Source organism: Lepisosteus oculatus, chromosome 9, assembly GCF_040954835.1.
Source record: "Lepisosteus oculatus isolate fLepOcu1 chromosome 9, fLepOcu1.hap2, whole genome shotgun sequence".
Lineage (NCBI taxonomy): Eukaryota > Metazoa > Chordata > Actinopteri > Semionotiformes > Lepisosteidae > Lepisosteus > Lepisosteus oculatus.
Window position 1 is genome coordinate 14,457,786 of NC_090704.1, and position 18,845 is coordinate 14,476,630.

The following is an 18,845-nucleotide window of genomic DNA, read 5'->3' on the forward strand; positions in this document are numbered from 1 at the left end:
CGAAAAGAGTAGGGGTGTAACCCCGGCGTCTTGGCCAAATTTCCCATTGGCCCTTACCAATCATGGCCTCCTAATAATCCCCATCTATGAATTGGTTTCATTACTCTGCTCTCCTCCCCACTGATAGCTGATGTGTGGTGAGCGTTCTGGTGCACTATGGCTGCCATCGCATCATCCAGGTGGGGCTGCACATTGGTGGTGGAGAGGAGTCCCCATTACCTGTAAAGCGCTTTGAGTGGAGTTTCCAGAAAAGTGCTATATAAGTGTAAGCAATTATTATTATTAATTATAATATACAAGTAATATAAATTTGAATCTTGAGGTTGAGTACAAACCTGTTCTTTTCTTGCTTTTATCTCAATGGCTATTCTCTTTATTTTACCTTCATTAGACCTTTATATAGTACATAACTAAAATAATCTTTATTAAGTAAAGTTAGGGTTATATATATATAGGTTTTTATTAACTCTTCAGAATGGCCCTTTTTGTCTTTTAAGAAAAAATGGTTATGATTAATCAAGGGTCTCATAGTAAGAAACTGGAATTACCTTGATTATGTTGGGGTATGTTGATTATGTTGAAGTTCACAGACCTTTTGTCTCTATTGTATGAATTTACATTGCAAGATCCACAGAGTCTGACAGAAGATGCTGGTTAGAGGAGCTGTGCATCTTTTGCTGAAGCCGTATCATTGGATAGTTGTGCCCCGTTCCTTAGAAATCCCTGGTCACAGGCTGGTCGGTTGTAAGTGTAAGACTCTCGAACCCAAGAGCTCAACCTGTGCACTGAGCAAGCACATTTTTTTTTAAATCACTTTATTAACCCTATACAATTTCTTGCTTCAGAAATTTGTCTTTTCGCATACCCCAGCTTGCTCTCCATGAGACACACAGACACACAGACAGGGAGAGACCCTGGGGTCAGAGCGCAGGGTCAGTCATTGTACACCGCCCCTGGAGCAGCTGGCGTTAAGGGCCTTGCTCAGGGGCCATACGGAGTAGGATTCCCCTGCCGGCTGCGGGATTTGAACTGGTAAACCTTCCAGCCACAGGCACAGATCCTTAGCTACAGAGCCACCACTCCACCCCAATGAGAACGCTTAGCAGAGGTTGGTTTTCAGGTCACTTGGGAGCCTCTGTTAAATGTGTGCATATATTTTTGAAAGATTTTTTTCCCTGTAGCAGTTCAAACCAATGCATTCGTCCACCAAGAAGATAAATTGTTCATCATGCATTTTGTGCATGATCACCTCATAGAACACGTGTGGTTAAAAGCTAATCCATCCAATGGCAGATTTGCCTAGCACCCAGTCTGTCTGTAGACACAGCAAACACTGTCATTGTACCAGTGTTTATTCAGGGCTTTTGCCTTACTCATTGGGGGAGTGGGGGATCATTTCTAGGAGGAGGTTGGTGGCTAGCAGAGGATTTTGTAATTGGTGCCAGAAGAACCAGTACACATTGTCAGGAAAAAAGTATTTATTAACTTGATGATAAAACAGTCAAGTCCAATGACATAGGTGTTTCTAGATCTGCTGATATGCATGTACCAATTATAGTGCTGGTGCAATCTAATAAATGTGTCTTTTTAAACTTTTCAGTCCTATTTTACTGCTGCTCCATGTCCTCCGTATATCAGATAGGCATTTTAACATAAAAGAAAAGAAATAAGACCTCTCAGTGGTTTGTCTGATTAAAGGGGAATTGTAATTTGTGTATTGTTTCATTAAAATTTAAATATAAACAGATTGCCTTGTTGAGAACAGTCAGTATGTAAGAAAAGTAGTTTAGGAAAAAAAATTGTAAACCCTTTGCCAGTCCCTTGTGAATCAACAATGGAATCATCACCACTGGTGCCACTATTGCAGGCTGTTTTTCTGTGCATCAGGAGAAAAACATTTCACATCCCTCAGGGTTGGCCTCAGGGAACTGAACCACAATAGCCTTTTATGCTCCTTTTCAGGACAGGAGGCTTGGTACACTTATTCATTTTATATGAAAACAAAGCCAAAGGGCATGTTTGTGTTTATAATTATATGAAAAGCATGTTACAGTTTGTCGTCTTCCCATTTGGGTTTTCTTAATCGAGAACCGAGAGCTTGATTAGTATTGCATCACCATCAGAGAGTGGAGTCTTGCCTGGGAATTGAGTTTTGGCAATAGGCTGTCCAGAGTTTGTGTTGAATTTGCTCAAGTTTAAAAGTTTTTTTTGTGTGTGTGTGTGCGTTTCAGCAGAAAACATAAAATACATTAAAGTTGCAGCGTAGAGGCTTGCATGGCTTAAATGTGTAAAATAGGACATTTGTACTCTAAACCCCTCCAAAAGCCTCCTGAAGCTTCGTAATCAGTTTTGCCTTGATGCGGAGAACATGGGTGAAATCCTGGTGCCTTTGTGATCACATTTTTGATTCTTTATTTTTAACCTATGAAGAAATTTGTTATCCAGTTGTGGAAGCTTGCACTGATTGGATGGCTGCCAGATTGTGTCCATTAGGTGCTGTAAGAAAAAGCTTTGTGTCTCAATTTGGTACTGCCGTGTCTTACTACAGCGAGGTAATTGATTTGCCCGCGAGTTTATGCTAATGTTTGCTAAGGGAATTAAATGTAGCTCCTTTAATGTATCAAATGGATCAGCCTAGGCCATTAAGTAACAGTTTTGCTCCACATTTATTTGATAGTGTTTCAGAGTGCAGATCAGTTGTCGGGGGCAGCGCTGTCAGGAATGGGACTAGCCAAGCCTCTTGGTCTTCTCTCCGCCCATAGTCCCCTTCCCAATCAAAAAAGGCTTTTTAATCCTCGCAGTACTGTCGTTTTTTTTGTTGTTATAACAGGGAACTGTATACATATTTGTTTATTTTATGAGCGTTGGAAATCGCAGCTCTGTTTGTTGCCCAGCTGATGTGGAGTGCGTGTATGTTTTTCTCATGTCCTGGTTTCACAGCTACAGTCCCTGCAACCCCACACACAGGGCAGAATGAGCTAGAGTATGGAAAATGTTGACGAAAACATCAGGTCTAAAAATCATGAGAAAAAGCAATATAGGTGTTTTAAAAACTCTTAATTAGCTGATGTGCATGCAGTACTGCCAATGAGGGCTTCAGTGGGGGGAAAAAAGAAACCGCTATATTAGGTAAAGCTCTATGTTTCTTTCTCTCTATGCATTTATTCTTTTGCAGAAACCTGTTGTATGTGTACCCCCAAAGTCTAAATTTTGCCAATCGCCAGGGCTCCGCTCGAAACATCACTGTGAAGGTGCAGTTCATGAACGGGGAAGACCCCAGCAATGCCATGCCGGTAAGAAGGCAGCTGCATCGCTGTCCATCTATGTGTCCGAAAGCTATAAACATGAGGCACTGGTGTCACACAATTTCATCCACATAAGGACCAACAATGTCAAACCTTTTGAAAATAAAAAAGAACTGTTGCCTTCTTGAGAGTTGCTGTTCCAGAGCATATGTTTGTTCCCTGAATTAGAACATACACTGCTGACTATACTGATTGCCTGGTTATTGTGGTCAGCTACAACTTCACAACAAAATTAACTAGATTGGATTTGAGAAGTTCTTTCATGCTCACTGTGGTCTTTGTTCTCATACAGGTGATTTATGGTAAATCCAGCTGTTCTGAATTTTCCAAAGAAGCTTACACTGCTGTAGTGTATCACAACAGGTGAGATCTGATCTCTTGCTTTTACAGGGTTGCCCCAGTGTGTGGAGACCAATCAAGATCAATTGGGATATAATTGTAACCTGTGTCAAGAGTTTGTTGTATCATATCCTTGACTGTCTGAACAGTCAACTTTAATCTTTCAGGCAAGGTGGATCTAAGAGATTTTACTTGGGGTTTATAGCCAGATTGGGCTTATGTAATATCATTGCTGGCTTATGTGAATCTGACCAAAGCCAGTTTTTTTCTTTGAACAGACGGTCTTGTGACAGACTTTGAAAGAATTACTAAACTGTATTTGCATATATTAGTTAATGTTTTATTAGCTTTTTGCAACTGCATTGAAAATAAATGGATAGTCAATGATCGGAGTCCTGGGCCTGCATGATAAATTATCATTTATTTTGTGCTGCTTGTGAAGAAAACTGATTCTTTTTCAAATGTATGCCAAACAAGAAGGTATTGAAATCATTGCATTTTTTAAACCCAAATGTGTGACAAGCCTGAATTAAATAACAACATAATTTTTGCATTTTGTTAGGACTCTTATGACCCCTCGATTTTAAAATGAGAAAATAAGTTTATTTTACTGTGCCGAAATAGTGATATTTAAAGACAGTTTGTACATTTCAGTAGAGCCTGCTACTTTATTGTAAATTGAGCAAAGCTGTGAATAAGTCAACATCTTCCAGTTCATCCTTTAAACTCCTTTAAAGGGAGGAGTGAAGTCTGAACTGAATCTTGGCTGGCTTGCAGTGGCTTCACGTGAAAGTTAGTGTACCCCACTGCCGTGACCTTCAGTGCTGTCACATCTTGATTCCACCTGTCAGAGCCACGCTTCAGCACACTAAAACAAGCTTCACTTCTTAACTGGAAGCTGAAGGCTGATAACAATCCCTGGAACACGGCTGTCCATCCCAAAATTGCTGTCCTAACTTCGGCTTCAGCTTTGTACATAGTTTTTGTTCCAGCAGTCGAATGATCCTCTTTGTCGCATTAAAAAAGACCCCACTTGTTTTGTTTTAGATCGCCGGATTTCCACGATGAAATAAAAATCAAACTTCCTGCCTCTTTGACGGATCACCATCACATCCTCTTCACGTTCTACCATGTCAGCTGCCAGCAGAAACAGAATACGCCCTTGGAGACGCCAGTGGGATACACGGTGACCATCCCCGTCCCTTCCACCCGCAGGATAGAGGCTTGCAAGCCTTAAGAGTTTAAAGAAGTGAATTTGTACTCTTCAGCACTTCACTTCACCAAAACCCTTCTGAATCTTTGTAATAATCAGTTTTGCCTTCATCAGGAGATCATTGGCAACACCTTGGTGCATTTGTGATGGTATTTTCGATTTTTAAAATTTTTAAACAGGGCTCAGGTCTGTCAGCTCATGGTGGTAGCATCAGAAGCATTCAGGACTGGAAACATCAAAATGAAAACCCATTTCTTCTAATCTTTTTTTGTTGGACAGCACTTTTACTAGTCGTACTAAGAATGTCGTAATGAGAGGGTTCATTACGAGCGGAGATGTTCCAACTGCAGAGCTTGGTCTGTAAGCAAGTGTCTCGCTTGTGTGTTCTCAGTGGATACCGATGCTGCAGAATGGCCGTCTGAGAACGGGACACTTCTGTCTGCCTGTGTCTTTGGAGAAGCCCCCTCAGTCCTACTCGGTCCTCTCCCCTGATGTGAGTTTCAACTCCCCCTATCAGTCAGCCACTCTGGGCTGCGAGTCGAGAGCTTGGCTAAAATACGTTCTCTGACTGCAATGAATTTCAAACCACTATAGAATAGCTGAGTAACGTATCCATCTCTGTGTAATTGTGGGGTAGCAAAGGTATCATTAAGTTAAAATAATGCAGAATGCCAATGACTCAGGTCACAGGTACAGTTATGGACTTGTCCTGGGTTGGGATTATTATATGTTCTAAAGGCTCTGACCTGTTTGGACTGCTAACCTACCAAGAAAGTATCTTTTAAGTCTTACTATGAGAAAATATTGCAAAGAAGAGATTGCTTTCATGCTAATGAAATGGTCACTATCAAGTAGAGTTTTTGTTAAAAAAACTGCTAAGATAAAAATGCTGACATTACAAACGTGCTGTTCATTTTATTAAAGGTACCCATTAAGTCAGAGCTCCTAACCCTTTTCTTTTTCCTCCCAACTTTATAGGTGCCGCTTCCCGGAATGAAATGGGTTGATAACCACCGAGGTGTCTTCAATGTCGAAGTTGTGTCAGTTTCAACAATTCACACGCAGGTAGAAACGCAGCCACTTGCACAGGCTGCTGTTGCACATGTGTGCTGTTGACAAAGGCTTGAACATTTGCAGAGCAGGAAGTTCTATTCAGAAAAAGAATTGTTCGGTTTGATTAATCATTGCCACAATTAGTACACAAAAAGTGATGAGCGTCTGGTTAATACACTATATCCACCGAGATCTGGAATGGATTAAAGTGTATCGTTTTTTTTTAGGAATGTGCAAACTTTGTACACAGCTGTATTATCTTACGTCAGTAGCTGTGGTGCTTTGGTAGCTGTGTTACAGAAGATAGATGCTTAACATACTGTTTTGTTTGTTGAGTAATAGACCATAAATAGAAGTCTAGAGGTTTACTGAGTAAAAGGATGTGGTGGTAATTCTCTCAAAACAGAGAAAGAGCTATCTGGCCTTCACTAACAGAAACCTATTATCTTCCTTGAATTAAAAAGAAGCACCACAGCCATGACCTGAAACTGACTTCCTTCAAAAAGGAAATGCAGCTTTTTTTTTTCTTTTTGAAGCATAACAGGCTATTGTAAATCCCAGATGGATGATAATGGATGCTTTAATGTTAAAATAGATGCATCAAACTATTCTCACAACCTCAATGCAAAATTAGCAGTAATTGTAGTTTACTGTGGAGGCTGAATTTTAAGTTTAAACTATTCTGTCCTCAGGATTTCTTAAATTTGCACACATAACATTTCACAATATGTTGTATACTGATGGAATGCAAAATTAGCAGTAATGCAAAATTAGCAGTAATTGTAGTTTACTGTGGAGGCTGAATTTTAAGTTTAAACTATTCTGTCCTCAGGATTTCTTAAATTTGCACACATAACATTTCACAATATGTTGTATACTGATGGAAATGACAAGAAACTGTTAAGTCGTGATCTTCTCAATGTTTTAACATTGGATTCACTTTCAGTAACAGGTATCTAATAAACTTGCACTAACGATTGCAGTCATTACATTCATCGTGGTTTTTCTCTTTCTCCATCACCTGTTTGTTTAGGTTAGCATGTTCCTTGTGAAAACAATTAAAAGCTAATAGTCTCTTCTGTCTTTTCTGGTCTTGGTAGGATCAGTACCTGGACAAGTTCTTTGCTCTTGTTCATGCACTGGATGAGCACATGTTCCCAGTACGAATTGGGGACATGAGAATTATGGAGAACAATCTGGAGACAGAACTGAAGTCTAGCATTGCTGCCTTAAATTCCTCTCAGCTGGAGCCAATTGTTCGGTTTCTTCATCTGCTGCTGGACAAGCTCGTTCTGCTGGTCGTAAGGCCTCCGGTCATTGCGGGACAGATAGGTAATCACAAAACAGCTTTGGGGAAAGCGTTTGTCAGTGTTGAATAAAATCTGGAATTTATTGTCATTAGTCCACACTGAATAGTAAAATCACTTTCTTCCTGTTGTTTACCTAGACACTCAGAATTAATGCATGGCCAGGCATTTTAATCTACTACCTATATTAAATGTTTATTTATTAACTTTGTGGTTGCAGTGAACCTTGGCCAAGGCTCTTTTGAAGTTATGGCTTCCATTGTCAACCGGCTCCATAAATACTTGGACAGCAACCAGGACCAGCATGGGAGAAACAGTCTGTTGTCCTCATACATTTATTATGTGTTTCGGCTGCCAAATACTGATCCTAACTCTCCATCACCAGGTGCATTTTATTTTTTATGAATTGTCACTGAGGTAATAATGTCTTTGTTGTGGTTTTTGAAAGGAGACATCATAGGCAAGTTTAAGAGTGCCTTTCTTTTCAGTACATGTGGTCAGCATGATAGAGTACCTATGTAGATACAGTATAGAGCAATATAGAGATGACAAGGGAAGGGTCATAGACTGCAGTCTCTTAATGTTATAGTGAAGTACCGCTTAGTATCATGACACGTAATCTTCTGTGCCTATGCAAGATTACTTCAGTGATGTAAATTTAATTATATTTTTGTAATACTTAAGAAAAGGAAAATGCAATGATCACCATACCTGTTATAGACTGCAAAACAAAAATTTGTGATCTTGAAGTTCTGTCAATTAATTTCACTATTCAGCGATGCTTGCTTCCTAAAACAATTATTGTTTTGCAGGAAGCAACACTCCTTGTTTTGTTTTTTTGCTTTTGTTGAGCACTTCTAATTCAGTACTGAAGCTGCAGAAACAATCAGCTACGAGGGTTCACAGGACAGCAGCCTTCAGTGTCATTGACTTATAGTGAATGCAAAAACTCAGCTTGGCCATTGACCTAAAATGCAACAGATGCCATTAAACTTTAGTTTATTGATTGACTTGAAAATGTGTGCAGTTAATAACAAATCTAACTCAGTTAAATGTAAGGAAAATAGAAACAATTGCAATACAACAAAATTTGCTGTCTGGTGTAAAGGATGTCTTGTGATGCAAGAGAGTCTGGTCTAAAGACGTCCGGTTGAAATTATTCACTGTGTACCAGTACAGTAGTTATACAGCTCAAAGACTGTATAATCCAATCTAAAACAACTGTGATTTCTATTATAGTTTTTACAAGGTTTCTGTGTCTGTGTATAAAAAATACTGTTTAGACTTTTTAGAAAAAACAGCTGCTTAGTATGAATACAAAATTTGAGACAACCTGTAAAAGTGATTGTGATTGTGATGGAGTGATTGATTTAATATTATAATATATCCTTTGCTTGATAAACCTAAAACATCTCCTACTATATTTCAGCCTAAGGCCGTCATGTTTTTTTTAAAAAAAACTTATGTGAGAGGTAGGTTTGGGTGTTACCTTCCTGTGATGGTGCATTGCATAAGAGCTTGAAATGAATGGAGTGGTTTATGGTCTGTTCTATTTCTATGCACAGTTTACACTGATTTAATCATGAATATCATGCAGACCCTAGGGCCTAAACAAAGGCACTGACCCTCCCTCTGGTGGTTAATTGTAATAGTGCACCTTTAACCAACACTAGGTTGTTAGATGGGTCTACAGTATTTTTACAATGGAAGTACTGAGCCTGATGGTCTTAGTTTGCCTATCAAATATACGTGTAATGTACTGTTTCATTGTTATAATCTAACTTGCTGTGGCTTTTGCAATTGATATTAAGTACACCCATTCACTGAATTGTAAGCTTTCTGCAAGTCTTTAAATTGGTCATAAACCCAAATTTGACCCAAACTTCCCAAATTAGTCCTACGTCAGATGCGACCCTTTCTGACGCATTGTGTGAACACGTATAGAGAATTACCGTTCGTGATATTCCTAAAAACGTTTTGCTTACTGAAAAAATATTTTAAAACTCATTAAAATGATCAAACCTCAAACATACAGTAGCATGCACTTAAAAATGTATGGTACGATAAATAATAAATTATTAATAATAAATTCGAAAGTGAATAGTGCCTTTAAAAACTGTCCATTTCATTACCTAAAACTGTTCAGTAATTCAACACAAAATAAAATAAATGTAAATCCTTAAATAAATGAAAATAAAAGTAATAAAATCTCTTGGGTGCTTCCCTGTCATGACTGCAGTATGTTTACTCACAATTCTTTAGCCAGATATGCAGGGATTGCCACACATGAAAAAGGAAAACTGAGTGTGAAACCGAGCCCTGGTTGCGACTGCATTAGTCTTCCTCCGCACTATTTATCTAACGAGGGAAGTCACCATGCTACTTGCTCGTTATGTTTCTAATGTTAACTTTTTTGTAACTTGAAAATTTTGTTGTGGGAGATAGGAGATATTTCCGTAAAGTGGAACTGGCGCCATGTTAGGTCTTGTGCGCCGCGGGGAAAGGGTTAACGCCTGTCCTCTTTCTCCCGCTCCTCTCTGGAAGGGCCAGGAGGCCTGGGAGGCTCAGTGCACTACGCCACCATGGCTCGGTCAGCAGTGAGACCGGCCAGTCTGAACCTCAATCGTTCCAGGAGCCTCAGCAACAGCAACCCGGACATCTCCGGGACTCCCACTTCCCCCGACGATGAAGTAAGATCAATCATTGGCAGCAAGGTAAGTCTTCCTGCTTGTTTCAGATGCATCCCGTTGCTTCAGTTTGACATAATTTAATTTACAATAGAGTAGGGTATGCTTCCTTTCAGCTGCTGCATGTGTTGCTTTTAAGAAAACAAAATAAAACATAAAAAATAAAGTCATGTAGAGTGTTCTTATATGGAGTAGCATTGAATTATCTGCTTTTTTGCCTCTGAATAAAACGTTGAAGACAGTTACTGAAAAACCAAATGAGCTAGATAGACAAATGCCCCCTTCTTGTTTATCAACTTTCTGATGTTCTTGCAAGTGGAGCATCACAGACTCTTTGTACATCTGAGTTTTAGACACTGACATGAGTGTTGGTCTTGATTGCTGGTTCATATTGCCTCTGCACAGTTTGGAAATAGGTCAGGTTAGTTTTAACCGGAATAGACTTATCTAGCCTGTTACCACATGATAAGCAAATCCAATAACTTAGAGCTACTGTACAACTACAGGAATGCATTATCTGTTTAACCCCAAATAACAAGTCTGCTCAAATATAGTGAATTACTGAGGAGCTGATTTGTTAGGCATCATATACTTTTCCTGAATGGGAGTGAATTTCATAGTAAAAGTTCTGGCATGAAGGATGTCTTCTATATATCAGGCCTTTTGTTTGTAACACACTAATAATGAAACCGGTGATATGTTTAATTAAATTGTGATGGTCTTTTTTGTAACTTTCTAAAAACTGATTCGCTTTGTTAACTGTCCAATTTATGCTCTACATCATCTTGCTCTAACCCATTTAGAGTGATGCTTTTCTTTCCGTAATGGTATTAATTGTAACACTCCTTGTAACATTGTAATTGTAGGTTTTAAGCTAGTATTTAGACATTTTTGTGCAGTAAATCAGATGAAGTCATGAAACCTTGTCATGCTGAAGCTGAAAACTTCAATTTCAAAGCCATTTGCTGAAAAAGTTGACCGTCAGAGACTTGACAGCCTCTTTTTGAGTCATGTAAATAAACTCCGACTTTTGGAACCCAAAGTTGAGATCTATGATCCATAAATTTGTAATTTAAACCTGGGTTTTGTTTCTAGATCATAATGACTCCAGAAGTATCTGTTCACAGTTGTCAGGGCTGCCTGGAGGCAGGGCTGCATTTATTAAGCCAGGGCTCCCCTTGGCTCTCAGTGAAACAGTGACACCTGCAGGCTGTCAGTGACATCAGCGAGAGATGCGTCACTCACCCATTCAGTACCAATGCTCCATCAGAAGGTGTAGAGTTTTGGAGCTTGCAGCCCATGAAATAATGAATGAATGGATGGATGGAGGGGTGGATGGAAAGGAAGAGCGTGTCTGCCTTTCCTAATTCTCCCCAGACAGTACAGACCTTATTGCTGAGCTAAGATATAAAAAAAGACGTAACCATTTCCAGTCGGTAGGGTATCAAATAAAAAGTAACATCAAACAATTGAAAAGTGAGCCTGTTGCTGTATTTTGTGCATTATCATAATTTCCTGCAACGTTCTCAACGATAACCTTTCACCATTCCTTCCCTGTGCTGCCCGTTACCCGACCCCTTGCTCTCAGGGGTTAGATCGCTCCAACTCCTGGGTTAACACAGCTGGCTGTAAAGGGGCGCCCTGGGGCGCCAACCCCAGCTCCAGTACTGAATTCATGCAGGTGGTGTCTACCAATAACAACCTTGCACATCCCCCTTTCCTCCAGCCTCCACACTGAGGCCGAACTCACTTTGACCCCTTAACCGCCTACTTCTTTCTGATTTTTGGGGTTAATCAGGTATATAAGAAGATCAGTTTCCACTGCAAAATGTTTTGCAGAATCTCAGAGCTTGCCAAACCATCTGCTTAGACGCAAGCATCCAGCGCTGCCCAGTGTCTTAATACATGCACATCCCTTACAGGATGCTTGATTTTTTTTTTCCTTGCCTCCCACTTTCATTTTTGGAAAGCATTATTGGTAAACATCGCGCTTAAGTGATGACTGCGCTGACAGGCCATAAAGCTCAGGGTCCGGTTAGTTGTTGAAGAGGGTACAGTTCGGGATACCTGCTGGGCTTAAGTGCTGCACCCCTCATAATGGCCTGTTCATGACCTTTGATCTCCTCAGAGCCTTAGCTGACAGAGGCGAGGTACACTGCCTTGCCTTTATCTCCGCCGACCCCGCAACTGTGGTTCAGGTTGCTCTAAAATTCCCAGTGTAGGCGGTTCAGAGGTTAATAGGTCTTTATGATTCTCACTGTTTCATTTGTTTTAAAATCTCCACTTCATCTCATTAAAATCCATGCACGGCTTCCCTGACTAACACCATTGATAGGATTGGTGAAGCATGAGAAAGTCTGCATGTGTCTTCACTCATGGGCATGATTGAGAATGATGTTGGCCTTGGCAGCACTTTTGCCACATATCCATCCCTGCTCCCACAGGTGTTGTCATTTTCTTAGCGGTGTCCTTGAGTTCTAGGCGTGTAGGTGTAGTGGTCAGATTAACTGTTTGGTGTTTTTCTATCTAACCCATTGCCATTTGGTCATGTTGTGACTGTAGGTTGTTCTGTGGCCTGTCCATAGTCTTGTGGGCCGATACAAGTGTAGAGGTGTTTTGCATCAGTCTGGGGCGTTTTGTTGATCAGTGTTCAGTGGGGCCATGCTTACAAAATCTTTTTGTGTCAAGATGTTCCAGTTTTAAATTTGAATTTAAATGGTTGTGCAGTGTGATTTCTTAATCATTCAAGAAGCCTTGTTAGTGTTCCCTGTTTTATTAGGCAATATTTTGGCACAAATTCACCCAAAAGTAAAAGTAGACAAAAGTTTCCATAGCTTGTAGTTGTCAATGGGATATTTCATAGAGTAATTTTCAGATGTAGCAATTTTACATGTGTAAGCTGATGCTGACCAGAATGTGTTTTGTGTATTACCTATTGTAGTAAGAGACAATTGGTCACATTAAAAGCCTTTTACATCTTCTGTGAGTAGTACAGATCCGTTTGAAAGTCCAAGAGCCTTACCAAGCCTAAATGCTTTGAGCCTAGTGCTACACTATCTGAGTGTGCCTTACTCGTGTAGCAAGTAAGTATCTGCTGCATATAGTAGCTTGTGTGTGTGTTTGTGTGAAGAAAGCACACACTCTTGTTTCTCACTAATCTGTTGTCACCCTTCATTCATCTCCACTCCATAGGCCATGGAGCGAAGTGGCAATCGCATGTCATCGCACACTGAGACTGCAAGTTTCTTGCAAACTTTAACAGGACGGTTACCAACTAAAAAGGTAGAACAATGCACAAATAAAGGCAGAATGCAGAATTTTAACCAGCCTGCGTGATTGTGAATGTTGTCTTCCAATACAGCAAATTGCCTTCGGTGTGATTGGTATGAGTGTTTTTTTTTTCCCCTCAATACAGCCTGAAGGCATTTTAACAAATATAGTCCTCTCTCCCTAGAACATGGTTTGATTCATTTTTCACATGCTTGAGCTAGTTCACTTGCTGAGATGACTGCTATATCCACACTTCATTTGATGCAACGGATTTCAGTCGGACTTAATTCTTATTTGGGTGGGCTTTGAGTGAGTCATTCACATTATTGAAAGACTAATTTGCATTTGCCATAAGGACAAAAAAAAATCTTTCAAGCTGCAGTGCAGCCGGAATAAAAATCCTAGACCCTGCCGTGTTCTATATGAACACTTACTGCTTGTATCTAAACAGTGATAATATTGACAGTGGAGAGGGATGCTTTTCCATGTTTCGTCCAAAAGAAGTATTTAATATGTTTTCCTGCATCGTGTACAGTGTTCTTTACATTGTTTCAGGGCTGAAGCGTTTACATGAAGATGTGCAATAGTTATTTTTTTGTTATATAAATACTTGTGTGCATTATTTACTTACAGTATATTTGCAGATCAATTGCAAGTACTGAAGAAAGCATTAAAACCCTTGTCTTCGGCCAGAAGGACTGTATTTCTAGCGCGTGCTCTTCTAGGTGTTGTGCTGACTCTCAGTCCAGGCAGGCCTGGGTTAGGGTGTCTCATGGCTGCCCTGTCTTCCTGTGCTGTGTGTCCCAGCTGTTCCATGAAGAGCTGGCCCTGCAGTGGGTAGTGAGCAGTGGTAGCGTGCGGGAAGGAGCCTTGCAGCAGGCTTGGTTCTTCTTCGAGCTTATGGTAAGCAAAACATCTACGGCAGAAGCTGTCTCCTCTGACACCTGGTTCCGCTCTCCAGAGGTGCTCGAAAAAGGCCTTTTCCCCAGTGATTGCTCTCTGTTTTGTGTGCAGGTGAAAAGTATAATACATCACTTGTACTTCACGGACCGGCTAGACTCTCCAAGGAAGAATCGCTTCCCTGAGCGGTTTATGGACGACATAACAGCCTTGGTTAGCACTATAGCAGGAGATATTGTCTCCAGGTTTCAAAAGGTGAGGAAAGGAGCCATGTCTTGGCTTGAAAGATGAAATCTCTGTTCATGTACAAAAGTACTCCTTCTTTGTGGTTAGCCTCATTTAGATGTATCCTTTTCTGTTCCCAGGATCTAGAGCTGGTAGAAAGGCTGAACACCAGTCTAGCCTTTTTTCTGAATGACTTGCTTTCAGTCATGGACAGGGGCTTTGTCTTCAGTCTGATCAAGACCTACTGGAAACAGGTGATAGCGTCTGTTCCTATGCTTCAAATAAGACTGAAAACAAGACTGCGGTAAAAATAAACATTAGAACTTATACAATTGTGCCTTGGAAAATTAACTGTTGGTTCTTTTTAACAGGTGTCGACCAAGCTGTATGCTCTTCAATGTCCAACAGTATTGGTGTCTCTTCGATTGGATTTCCTTCGAATCGTTTGCAGTCATGAACATTACGTCACCCTGAACTTGCCCTGCAGTCTGCTGACCCCACCAGCCTCTCCCTCTCCCTCTGTGTCCTCTGCTACATCTCAGGTGTGCTCACACTACTTGCTTCACAGCACCTGCTTAACTGTTTGGCTTGGCATCTCAATCATCTTGATGTGTAACTCAGAAAACTATTACAAGCACAATTGAATCCACCTTTGGCAAAAACAGCGCTTAGTGGAGGGAGTATAGCAATCCCAGTATTACGTGTGGTTTGGAGTACTCAACAGATTTTCCATTCTGTATTCACTTTTGACCATCTGGCAATCTCTTATCATTTTATGTTCTAATGGAATAACTTTAAAACATTTAAATAACCTTTGAAGCTCGACACTGTTACCTTAACAAATAATGTACATCTTTATAATTATATCTCTAAAAGAGTCTTTCTCAAACTGGATCTGTATGTTCATTTATTGTCTCAAACGCAGAGTTCTGGATTTTCCACACATGTCCAGGATCAGAAGATTGCCAACATGTTTGAGCTCTCTGTTCCTTTCCGGGAGCAACATTACCTTGCAGGGCTCGTGCTGACCGAACTGGCTCTGATTCTGGATCCAGAGGCAGATGGGTCAGTGCACAAAAGTGTTGCAGCCTTTTCTGCTGTGTGTTAAGAGCGAAACGTTTGAAATTAATTGGTTTAAGCCATCTTTGACTTCTCCTGATTGCCTCCTTGGCCTGATCAAAAGATGGAGAGATTTGCTTTTTAAAGTTATTGCAATCATGAGTTTATTTTGTATGGATTAAGAATACAGAAGAACATAGAAATGATTACAAACAAGAGAAGGACATTCATGTCTCGTGGCCCATTTTTTTAGTAGCTAGAAAGAAACCTGGGTATCTACTTTAACAACATGGTTGCATAACTTTGTTACTTCATCTTCATGTATCTGAGTTAGCCATCCTATTCCATGTTTGGGGGTCCTGCAGTACTCATACAAGAGAGGGAGAGTATACAGTCTGGGTGGTGTTGCAGCCAGTGACGACACGGAGATCACGGGCCCTTGCAAATTCTTAAAGTTTGCAGTTGTATCACAGGACTCACTTTAGGTGAAGTCATTTCCACTGAAAGCAGAACACAAACTTGAATTCATGATGTCATATTTGTAGGGCTCAATGTGTGCTCCTTAAAAGTTAATTTTCAGGTTGAACCTCTTGGGAGTTAAAAACTAAAATCTCATAGGTTCTAGTTAGAGAGCAGTCCAGATGCTGTTCTTAACACATGCTAGTTGGGATTTAAATGTCAGCTCTCTCCCTTGCTGCTCTTTTGCAGGATGTTCGGATTGCACAAGAAGGTCATCAGCGTGGTGCACAACCTCCTGTCGAGTCACGACTCCGACCCGCGATATGCCGACATCGAGGTGAAGGCACGAGTCGCCATGCTCTACTTGCCACTCATTGGCATCGTTATGGAGACACTTCCTCAGCTGCACGACTTCACAGGTACCAGAGATCTGCAGCCCCTGGGCGTTCCTGTGAATAAGTGATCCTCATGGCCTTGTTCATGTTTTTCATTTGCTTAGCAGATGCGCTTCTCCAGGACAGCTTAGAGATCTAGATTCAGTTCGTACAATAAGATGACAAAACAGGTAGAATATTAAAGCAAGTAAAATATGAAATCACAAAAGTAGAACATGTAAAAGTAGTGCTTCATGTAAGTATGTGAACCCTTCACCTTTTATTCTTATTTACTCATTTATTTTTCTGTCGCATCTATCAGTTCCTCTAAAGAATATGTGGCTGTAAACCTTTTCTTTTAAAAAAGTAAGGACTTGTTTTGATTAAACAAGGATTTCCTAGTAAAAATAACATTTGAAGAACCTTTCAAGCAGCACTGTATCAGCATAAGCATAATACCATGCAGGAACAGGTCAGTGTGTGTATCTGATAGGGAAGTAACTATTCGAGAATAGAGGGAGAGTAAATTTAACATCACTGCATAGAGTGCAGTACAGTGCACAGCTGTGCAGATATTTCAGTTTGAAATCTGAATTATATTGTATATTAATTTTACATCTAACATCCCTGTAATATCTCCTTATAAACTTGCCTTGGTGCAGTGAATCCATTGCACTCTACCACTCAGACTGAGCCTGAGCAGAATACCATCTCTTAAATTTCCCAAAACCCGGAATATTTTTTCATTATGGAGCAATGATCGTGATTCTCCAATTAAAAGGTGGTGAAGTGTTTTGTAAAAGCAAAGGTTTTGCAACAATACTTGAATTGCTTTAATGAAAAAATGAAAAGTGACTTGAGTCTGAAATCTGGTTGATAGATCCACACTGTTTGTTTCCCAGAGTCGCACAACCAGCGGGGAAGGCCAAGCTGCGCCGGGGGCGATGACCACGAGGTCGAAGGCAACAGCATGATCAGTCAGACAGTTGCCATGGCAATAGCAGGAACGTCTGTTCCACAGCTGTCCCGGCCTAGCAGCTTCCTGCTCAACCCTACGGTACTGTCTCTGCCTGCCACGACATCCCACAAGTCCTCCAAGCTGTGCTCAAAGCTGTCTGGGTTTGGAAATAAACCGTATGAAATCAATTGTATTGGATACAAGCATGGTTTGTAGTGCTTCATGATGCAAGTGGTGGTAAATTAAACATTTTGGCTGTCCATGCTGATGATAAAGCCTTTTATCCACTGTAAGCATTTGATTGAAGAATTCTCCTTGATTTGGCCACAGACTTTTATTCAATTATATTTGTTCAACAAACCTTTTATCCTTAGAAACTTGAAGGAGCATACCAGTGTTATTATAGAAATGTTATTTTCTGTTTTTAATTAAATAAAATTAAAAACATATTAGTTTATTACTGATGTGTAGAAATAATGGTAAAGCAATGTGAAAACATTATGTGTATTAAATCTTCCGAAAGCAGTCTTGGGTATGACTTCTATCATGGCAGGACAGTCTCCAGAGAACGCAGAAGGTTTGTGAAGCTATTTTGGTGCCTTGCAGTAGTGCGGTATTACCTGAGCCTCCCAGTAAGAGTGACTTTGCTTCTCCTGCTGTAGGCCGGGAGGCAGCACGGCTCTTTCTCCCCGGAGTCGAGCCGAAGCCTCCTGATCTGTCTTCTCTGGGTCCTGAAGAACGCGGACGAAATGATCCTGCAGAAGTGGTTCACTGACCTGTCGGTCATGCAGCTCAACCGCTTGCTTGATATGCTGTACCTTTGTGTTTCATGCTTTGAATACAAGGTAATTGTTTTCAAATAAAAGAAAGTGCTATGAGAAAAGTAGCAAAGCTTTGCGTACCTTGCCAGTTGTATTTTAAAAACGGTCATTTATTTTTCTTACTAATCTCATTCTGTGGCTAAAAAAACAGTGGGATAATTTGGGGGAAAATGTCCTTTCAGTGTAATTAATGCCATCCATTAGGGTATCAGTGAGACTTATCGGAGCCTGATTAGTTTTCAGCTGTATGAGAGGTATTCATAGTTTTGTACCTTTTTATTACATTCTCAAATTTTATATTTGACAGGTGGGTAGCTGCGTCAGCATGCGTAGGCTGCAAAGGAACAAGTAATAGGTTTATTCCATGCTGAAAAAAAGAAGAAAGAGAACACAACGTTTCGGCCGTGGAGCCTTCTTCAGGTGTCAAAGAAGGCTCCACGGCCGAAACGTTGTGTTCTCTTTCTTCTTTTTTTCAGCATGGAATAAACCTATTACTTTTATATTTGACAGCCAGGCTGTACATAACCAAGAAGTCAGCTGTTTCAAACTTAAAAGAGGTGTTGGATATTGGTCCGCCGTTTTTTTTGTTTTGCCGCAGAGGTTCCGTTCAGTTTTCTCTTACCGTGCAGGGGAAAAAAGCCTTTGAAAGGATGAACAGTTTAACGTTTAAGAAGTCAAAGGACATGAAGGCGAAGCTGGAGGAAGCAATCCTGGGCAGCATTGGAGCACGACAGGAAATGGTGCGCCGCAGCCGCGGACAGCTGGGTGGGTTACAGTGCTCTGCCTCATGCCTGCTAGTTCTAAAAGTGCTTGTGAGCCTTCCTGTGCATTTGTACCTGGATAGGTTTTGTGATATGAACACAATAACACGTGGT

At 40.5% G+C, this 18,845-nt stretch overlaps 1 protein-coding gene across 21 annotated transcripts in view; it reads left to right on the plus strand.

Moving 5' to 3' along the window:
* dock7 (dedicator of cytokinesis 7) overlaps positions 1-18,845 on the plus strand; it is a 60,102-nt gene that overhangs the window by 23,593 nt on the left and 17,664 nt on the right. For 14 of the 21 annotated variants that reach the window (XM_069194188.1, XM_015355485.2, XM_015355486.2 and 11 more), the window contains exons 15-33: positions 3,176-3,293; positions 3,598-3,668; positions 4,692-4,830; positions 5,249-5,350; positions 5,836-5,922; positions 7,011-7,242; positions 7,438-7,602; positions 9,762-9,931; positions 11,493-11,585; positions 13,097-13,186; positions 13,982-14,077; positions 14,189-14,329; positions 14,440-14,553; positions 14,671-14,841; positions 15,225-15,364; positions 16,067-16,236; positions 17,094-17,248; positions 17,812-17,994; positions 18,600-18,735. In XM_069194188.1, the coding sequence (XP_069050289.1) occupies positions 3,176-3,293; positions 3,598-3,668; positions 4,692-4,830; positions 5,249-5,350; positions 5,836-5,922; positions 7,011-7,242; positions 7,438-7,602; positions 9,762-9,931; positions 11,493-11,585; positions 13,097-13,186; positions 13,982-14,077; positions 14,189-14,329; positions 14,440-14,553; positions 14,671-14,841; positions 15,225-15,364; positions 16,067-16,236; positions 17,094-17,248; positions 17,812-17,994; positions 18,600-18,735 (2,573 nt within the window). The remainder of the gene's footprint in view (positions 1-3,175; positions 3,294-3,597; positions 3,669-4,691; positions 4,831-5,248; positions 5,351-5,835; positions 5,923-7,010; positions 7,243-7,437; positions 7,603-9,761; positions 9,932-11,492; positions 11,586-13,096; positions 13,187-13,981; positions 14,078-14,188; positions 14,330-14,439; positions 14,554-14,670; positions 14,842-15,224; positions 15,365-16,066; positions 16,237-17,093; positions 17,249-17,811; positions 17,995-18,599; positions 18,736-18,845) is intronic. The other 7 variants (XM_015355491.2, XM_015355492.2, XM_006634847.3 and 4 more) reach the window with 2 other exon arrangements.